Here is a 9,147-nt window from a genome sequence, read left to right as displayed (position 1 = left end):
AGTTGTTTGTTCCTCCATCAATCTTGATCTTCTTTACCTGATCCCTCTTTGGTGTCTGCCTGGTACTAGTGAGAGGAAAATCTACAAATTCTCATAAAAGTTGCACAGTGTAATTCCCCAAGGGGTGTCTGATTCCATCCTTTCATTCATCTGTGACCTTCTCATAGCCTTATTCCATATTTCATAAGCACATGTTTTTTTAAAAAAATATATTCTTTATTTATAACCATCCAAGGATTTATGGAGACGCACAAGTCACTATTCTTTTCTGTAACTCCTTCTGAAAAATATTTACACTTATTCTGAGAAAGTCCCCCCCTTTGTTAGTTTCATATTCTTTAGTTTTAATTAGTTATACATGACAGTAGAATGCATGGTAACACATCATACATAGATGGAATATAATTTCTCATTTTTCTAGTTGAACATGATGTAGAATCCCACTGATTGTGTAGTCATATATGTACATAGAGTAATAATGACTGATTCATTTTACTATCCTTCCTACCACCATATCCCCTCCCCTCCCTTCACTCCTCTCTATCTAAAGTAAGGCTATTCTTCCCTAACACCCCGTCCTTATTGTGAATTAGCATCACATATCAGAGAAAACATTCAACCTTTGTTTTTTGGGGATTGGTTTATTTCTCTTAGCATAATATTCTGCAGCTCCATCCATCTACAGGCAAATGCCATAATTTCATTCTTTTTTAAGGCTGAGTAATATTTGATTGTGTATATATACCACATTTTTCTTTATCCATTCATCTGTTGAAGGGCACCTAGGTCACTTCCATAGTTTAGCTATTGTGAGTTGAGTTGCTATAAACATTGATAAGGCTGTGTCACTGTAATATGCTGATTTTAAGTCCTTTGGGTATAGATGAAGTGTGGGACAGCTGGGTCAAATGGTGTTTCCATTCCAAGTTTTCTAAGAAATCTCATACTGATTTCCAGATTGGTTGCACCAATTGTAAAGTGGGACTGTAAAGTCCCACCAGCAATGTATGAGTGTACCTTTTCCTCCAAGTCCTTGCAAACATTTATTGTTGCTTGTATTCATGATAATTGCCATTTGACTGGAGTGAGAAGAAACCTCAGAATAGTTTTGATTTGCTTTTTTCTAGTTGCTAATTGCTTTTCTCAAATTGACGTTTTTTCATATTTATTGATTGATTGTATTTCTTCTGTGAAGTATCTGTTCTGTTCCTCAGCTCATTTATTGATAGGGTTATTTTTTTTTTAGTATTAAGTTTTTTGAGTTCTTGATAAATCCTGGCGATTAATGCTCTATCTGAAGTACATGTGGTAAAAGGGAATTTTCCCTTTCCATACTATTGAAAATTCTCTTGTGTTTTTCCAACTTGTGTTCACAAAATATATGCTTATTATTAGTTTTGGATTGTCAGTCATTCACATATTCTACAAACACTGAATTTGAACACTTAATATCAATTTTGAACATGTATTCAGTGCAAATTCGGTGCCAAATCTACACTAGTAAATGTGACAACTTATAGTCCCTGGGTAGGGGGACTGACACACATAAATAAGGATGTCACTCTAAGAAAAAAGAGTTTGAGTCTTTTCTTTCTTTCTTTTTTCTTTTTTTTTTTTTTGCAAGTTCAAGGCCAGTCTCAGCAATTTAGCAAGATTGTGGCAAAATAAAAAATAAAAAGAGTGGGGGGTATAGCTCAGAGGTAGAGCACTCCTGGGTTTGAGCCCTAATACCAAAAAAAAAAAAAAAAGGAAATATCTCTAGGGGTTATTCATGGACTCTCCCCTCTCCCCATCTTTTAAGTTTATTTTAAAATTGTGCTTAAAAAAAACATAAAATTTGTCAACTTTTACAACGCTGGCGGTAAAACTCAGCCTCACACATAAGAACTCTACCATTAAACTACATCCCAGCCCATAAACTTTACTTTCTTTTTAATATTTTTTAGTTGTACACAACACTTTTATTTTGTTTGTTTATTTTTATGTGGTGCTGAGGATCAAACCCAGGGCCTCGCACCTGCTAGATGAGTGCTCTACCGCTGAGCCACAACCCCAGCCCTTTTTTTTTTTTTTATTGGACACAGAAACTTCCCTGGAAAAAAGTGTTCCTGCTGTAAAGTCAACTTTTTCCTCACTGCCAACACCTAGTGACCCAGGCAAACAACTTTAGAGTATCTTAGCATATGTTTTGATGCTGACTCCCCTGAGTCGTCTGACCCCTGAAAATGTCATTGATAAGGCATCTAGACTAAGAATCTGTATGGTGAGATCCTAAAACTTGCATCTTTACTATATACTCAGTTAATTTTGATGTAGAAATAGAAAAACTTCTGATTAAAAAACTTTTAGCATATATGTACATCATCCAAATTATTGTGTTTCTGTGTTCATTTTTTCATTTGAAAATGGAATTTACTCCCATCTCCTTGTAAAGTTCTGTGCGGATTCATGAAAGTACACTTCAGTTCCCAGCACAATGCCTGGCACGCTGGAGATGCTGCACAAAAGATGTTATTAATGACATTTTTTCCAGCACAATTCTTAACATGATTATTCCAATTTTGCTTGCCAAACAAGAGTTCATGGAAGATGAAAAGGGACTACTGCAGGGGTTTTTAAATTTGGTCTCTACAGTTCTCTGTGTCTATTTACTGAATTCATAATATTTCTATGCAAGGATTTCTCCCACCACAAGTCCAGTAAATCACTCAGGGGGTTGTCAATTTGGAAATGAGGAGAACTATCAGTCTATGAACTTGGATAGGAAAAAATTATTCCTTTAGTGTTTACTAATTTTAAACAGAAGGTATAATTTCATTTAATCATGAACATAGGTACTACACCACTATACGACCTATGAATTTGTCATCAACAAAATCACGACATTAAACTTTTTGGTGATATCTCAAAAAATCATTTATAATCACTGCACTGAAGTTATGATATTAGTTTCATTATAAGATCAGGATATTTAATGCATCATAACCACAAAATGAAAGTTTTTATTATAATTTTTAATGCATATTGATTAGACAAATTAATGGGTTTCACTGTCACATTCCATACATGCATATATTGTGCTTTGATTATATCCACCCACCCTACTATGCTATCTTCTCTTCCTTGCTTCTTCTTGTTTCCTTCCCCTACCCTAACAGTCTCTTTTCATGTTTTTTTTAAAATTACTTTCCATATATGAAAGAAAATATGATACTTGTCTGTGTATGGCTTATTTTGCTTAGCGTGATGTTCTCTAGTTACATCCATTTTTTTCTGCAAATGACAGGATTCTATTCTTTATGCCTTAACACGTCACAGTAGACATTTACCTCATTTTCTGAATCCATTCATCTATTGATAGGCACCTAAGCAGATTTTGTGAAGAATGCTGCAACAAAGGTAGGTGTGAAGGTATCTTCTTTAAATGTGTACTTCATTTCCTTTAGATATATACCCAGAGGTGGTATAGCTGGATCCTACAGAAGCTCTGTTTTTAGTATTTTGAGGAACTTCATATTGTTTTCCATAGTGGTTGTACTAATTTATAATCCCACCAGCAGTGTATAGGGGTTCCTTTATTTTCATGTCCTCATCAGCATTGAATTGTTTGATAACCACACTTTAATTGGTTTTCTTTGTAAACCAATGCATTTTAATTAATGCATTTGAACATATCTGAGAAAGTGCCTAAATTTTTAGATAACCAAGAGGGCCTAGGTGCTAAGAGCCTTAGGGTTAATGGCCATTATAGATGTTTCATTTAAAGTAACTGAACCTGTGGAGTTGTCTGCCAGGGAAGGATTCACAAAGGCCCATTTGATAAATCAGATCATAAGTATTTATTGTCACTGATCATGTACTCTCTAGACCCAGATGCAGGTCCTAGGGACACATCAATAAACAAAATAGGTAAAAATCCCTTTGTTGAACTGAACTGTGTGTACGTGTGTGTGATGTAGGTATTATGATTAATGTGTGGTCGTTTCCTAATTCTTTGGGCCTTGATTATCTTGGTTAGGGTGGGTCACATAAAATACTGATGTCCTTCCTAGTTTTAAATTTTCAAAAATTCTGACAACATTAGACATAATTATTAAAGTGTCTCAGGATCAAATCTTTCAGGATAAGGAGTGCATTTAAAATAGCATTTTCGATCCGGAAATTAGCCATAGACTTCCCCCAAGTTCTTTTTTGTCCTCAATGAAATCTACTTATGTAGGAGATGTAGTTAGAGTCCCATCTCTGTTCCCTTACCCTTTCTGGAGGTCATTAGCTGACATTCCAATAACTTCCCCAAGTCTTTGGGGCAGAGAACTGTACCCATGTGCATGTCAAGATGAAAGTTCTGGGAGGTGCTACCCCAGGAGCAATTCTCAACCAATAAGAGTTAGGACATGGTGGACAAAGACCTCCCTCATTCTCATCACCAGAAGGTCAGTTCTGAAGTGTCTCCCAGAAGGTCTGCAACTGCATTGAACCCAGTGCCTGCCGCCGTGAAGAACTATTCATCTAAATGCACTTCTTTTTCTTTTTACTGCTCCTCGTTGTTTCCTCTCTACACTCTACTATGTGAATGAAGGTTCTCAGGATCATCTCCCCAAAAAAGAATATCTATTTAAGTGTTTGTTCTGGGCTCTTATTTTGTTATATCCCACACCAACATAACAAACTCAAAATGTAAATATAAAATGCACACATTTGAAGACTGAAACTGAATGCCTTTCCTGCACTCTGTGGATTTGTACTGTACCATGTCACTTTTACAAAATTCTTTTTGCTTGTACATTTTGTATCTGTTTCAAATCAAATCAATCTTCTCCTTCCCCAGATTCTCAATACCATTTCCTTGATGACACAGTGCTGTTCTTTTTGATCAGTTTGACCAAGGAGTTGTTAACTTCATAGGATGATTTTTATGTTTTCAGTAATTGATACTGAGTGTGTTCTTCCCATTGGATAATACAGACACAACCACAATTCTGCTTGATTCCATGTATCTAATTCAATTTTTAGAAAATCAATCTTATAAAAAAAAATAACACCTCTCCTTTGCTCAGGCTGCAGCTGTACCAGGGAGAGGTAGCAGCATGGGGACAGTGGGAGGATACATAATATGCTCTTCTACTCCCTCTTTCTGTCTTCCAAACTCTCTCCCAAATCATGGGGTATCATGCTAACATATGGCCCAATTCTATGGGAACCAGCAAGGAAAGGAGGTTCTTATAGACTAGCTGACTGTTCTTGGCTGCCTTGAGATACTACTGGAGGAAATAGAGATGCCTAATTTTTTTTTGGTGAAAGAGCACACTTTATTCCGAAGCAGAGAGCAGCACAGTGACCAACAGAAGGTGCCCAATGGGCATCCTATCCAGAAGATACACAGGATGTTTTGCTAATAAAAATCAACAGGAACATGGATTCTTCTGGGCAACTTCCCCAAACTCAACCCTCTCAAGGCAACTATGGTTCACTAGAGATAGAGGCCCTCAGGGGTGCCTTCTTGTTTTTTATAAAGAACATTTTCTTTAGATTTTTTGAAGTCTTCATTTGTTACTTTCATTCTACGTTCTCTCAAGGCCATCAGACCAGCTTCTGTACAGATTGTCTTGATGTCAGCACCAGAGAGGTTGTCCTTTGCCATAGTTAAATCGTCCAGGGTTATCCGGCTTGTGTGAATCTAAAAGATGCGCTTCTTAGTCTTTTCATCAGGCAGGGGGAACTCAATCTTCCTGTGGATGCGACCTGGTCTGATAAGTGCTGGATCCAGAGTTTCTATTCGGTTTGTGGCCATGATAACTTTCACGTCTCCCAGTTGGATGGATTTGATTCAAGAGGAGACATGAGATGCCTGATTACTAATTTTGCTATTTAGAGTGGTCTTTGTATAGATGATATATGTGGCTCTTATAAGTTTCATCTCACTCTGACCCCTGCTCCCTGCAGAAAAGCAACTCTCTCTATGCTACATGCCCCTAATGCACTCTGTGAGTTGGACATCTCATTACTTAACTAAATGGTTTGACATATTCTCTGCTTCTTCTCCATGCTCCATCAAACATAGCCTAGAGAACTAGGTGTGTTCTTCTATCTGAGCAAAGGATGAAGAGACTGTCCAAGGAGGTGGCCTCCATCTTCCTCTTCCTTGGCCCAAGGAAGATGGAAGAGAGATGTCCTTCCTCATCTCTCTCTCAGGTGACTCCCTGAGGGTTTTCATCTTCCAAAATGTCCAGATGAGAGATGGACTTTTTATAGACAAGCATACCCGGGATTAGTTAATATCTCCTGTTACACACCGAGGAGGGGACCATTGTTCTCTTCTAGGCCAAGAGAGCTTTCACTCCCTTTTCTAATCTAAGTCTTTTCTGCCTTTTTTTGTTGATAAAACTTAGAGATAGTTTAGCATCTTTGGGACTGGGAAATGGAATGGGAGTCGTTAACCCTGAATCTCCCTTTCCTTAAACTAAGTCTTCTATAATTGAATACTTTATTTTTTTTTCTCAATGGTGTTATCTATATCACAGTTTGACACTCTTTGTAATCTCTGGGGATGGGGAGACTTGTCTTTAGTTCTTGTCACAGTAATTTTTTTTAATGCCTTGTTAAAACCCTATTGACAGATTTCTTTTTAAAAATTATTTTTTATATGTGGTGCTGAGAATTGAACCCAATGCTTCACACATGCCAGACACTCACTTTACCAGTGAACCACAATCCCAGGGTCTGTCACGTGTAACTTTAAACCAACTCCTTTACGTTCCCCACAATCACAAATAAACCATCCTTGGTTATCCAATAAGGCCAAAAACACAATGGGGAAAAGGCAAACATTTATTTTTATTTGCAAGTGCAGTTTCTGCCACAGATCCTTTTAAGCTACAGTAACTTTTGGTAAACTCAATGAACACTTTAAAAAATAGCCAATAATAAGAAAGTTACATGAAAAAATTTCCATTACATTGTCAAAAATGTCTGAATCCAAAATCCACTGTTTTCTGCAGTTTTTTTAAATGTTTATTCTGGTTAAAAAAGGATTTCTTTTTCTTTTCTATCTTATTCTACATAGTCCTGCTTAAATTAAGACAATCTATTTCATTAACTTTTAGGACTGCCATTGTCTGCATTTAGGTTTTTATTCTTACATATTTATATTAATATTTTAATATTTTACATAATACATCAATTTGCTATTTTATGAAACAAAAAAAAATTATAGATCCTATTGATGGTGAGGCATTTCCAGTTTGGGGGAAAACTTAAAATCTAAACCACAGAAGGTCATTTTTATGCCTCTCCTCCCTTTTAAGAAGGTCATTTTTATGCCTCCCCTCCCTTTTAACTATAATAAATAATTAGCAACCTATTAATATTACAAAAAATCCTTAATTATGCTTAGAGTAACCAGAGTATTTTTGCAAATTTAAATTTATATCTGTTACAGTATATGAAGTCATTAAGAAAAGCCTCTGGTTTTCCAGTTTGGTAACAAATGGCTTTTGTCTGATGCATAATTAATAGAAACTAATGATGACTATGTAGCTCTTCCAGAGTTTTAAAGGCAAATCTATATTGGCCTACAGTTAACATGCAAATTCATCCAACAAGCAACACAAAATGTATTGTAGTAGTCATTCATTTTTATCAACATTCAAGAAGACCTAGACAGCAGCACAAATTCTCCTATGTCAGAAACACTTCATAACATGGTTAAAACTGAAGTCAGATCATACCTGGTAAAATACCCCCTTTCTAATTCATCCTCTAGCATCAGTTCAGACTTCCAGCACAACACATGAACAATAGATTAATACTGTGGTACAAAGGTAAATACAGACAAGAGTTTGGTGTGCTAGCATACAGAGTTTTAAAACAGTGATCAATGAAACCAAACATCTTGCCTTGTTCACTCTCATCTCCCTTTGTGAACCTGAAATTCCCACGGTCTCACTGAAACATTCAATTGTGGGGGAAATGAGTCCAATGATCTTAGCATTGACATTGCTCCCTGGACGGGAAATTTGGCCACAAGGGGATGGCATTCCCATTTGAGGGTATGCCACTAAGGGAAACATCCTGATGTGCAAGAAATGGTTTGCTTCTAAAAGCCTTGAAGGAAAATGCGATTTTTCAAAATATTTAGCTTTATCCCAAGGAATAGTTTGGTGGTTTAATGTGGCTCAAACTTTATTTCATCATTTTTGGTTGGATAAATGAAATGTGTACACCATCAACCATCACTCTTAACTCTTCTTCCATCACATAAGACACTTGTTAAGATAAGAAAGATATTCTACTAAAGCTGACGGTGATTGAGAATCATTCAGTATTCAAAGTTCCTAAAGAATCGTTGGTTCTCTGAAAGGGATAAAAAAGTAGGAAAGGCTTTGTTCAAACTCCTGCTAGTAAACAAGTATTACTTCAACTGATACAATGGCTACGTGACATCAAAGTACTATAAATTATCAAAACTATTGTACAGAAAAATTACAAATTCATTGCAAAATACATTACACTGCTACCATTAAGAAAAAAGTGCTTTTTGTTTTCCTTTCTTTCTTTTTTTTTTTAATTTATTTTTTTATTTTTTGCCAGAAAAGTATTCTTTCAATATAGAAAATCCTATGCGGTACCCTGCATGTGGCTAGGATATAACATAACGGAGTTTGTACTGAGTCCTTCTGATTTGCTGGATGAAGGGCTGAAAAATATAATAATGACTTATTAAAGCCATACTCCAAATGACCATGCCAGCTGTCAGTGGAGAGATGCCTATTTAAGACACAAGAAGATGCCCTGGTCTGTCGAACCCTGCCGGTCATCGCACTGTCCCACCAATCAGCTGGTCTAGAATGCACAGGCCTTTTGTATGATCTGTGGTTTTTCTTATGTTCTCCTGAATTATTCTCACATCCTGGCTTAGTTTTGTCACCTACGTGAATCCTCTGCTCAGTGGTGCCTTTAGTGATGCCTATATTGTCTCATGAGGGGAACAATGCAAGATGGTGGACCTGCCAATTTTAAGAAAGGATGTCCGAGGAGTTCCTGGGCGGTGGCTCTTAGAGCGGGTTCCCTCACCAACATGAGGTCTAGGAATCCCCGGAGCATTGAAGAGACCTGTGAAAACATACAGATAGCATCCTGAGAACTAAT

At 36.7% G+C, this 9,147-nt stretch overlaps 1 protein-coding gene across 1 annotated transcript in view; it reads right to left on the bottom strand.

Moving 5' to 3' along the window:
- Positions 1–8,955: 8,955 nt before the first annotated feature.
- Pak5 (p21 (RAC1) activated kinase 5) overlaps positions 8,956–9,147 on the bottom strand; it is a 98,664-nt gene continuing 98,472 nt past the window's right edge. Inside the window, exon 8 of the mRNA XM_076848961.2 lies at positions 8,956–9,111. Within this exon, the coding sequence (XP_076705076.2) occupies positions 8,956–9,111 (156 nt within the window). The remainder of the gene's footprint in view (positions 9,112–9,147) is intronic.

This window comes from Callospermophilus lateralis, chromosome 3 (assembly GCF_048772815.1).
Source record: "Callospermophilus lateralis isolate mCalLat2 chromosome 3, mCalLat2.hap1, whole genome shotgun sequence".
Classification (NCBI taxonomy): Eukaryota; Metazoa; Chordata; class Mammalia; order Rodentia; family Sciuridae; genus Callospermophilus; species Callospermophilus lateralis.
Note: the sequence above shows the minus strand (reverse complement) of the source record. Positions and strands in the feature narration are given on the sequence as shown.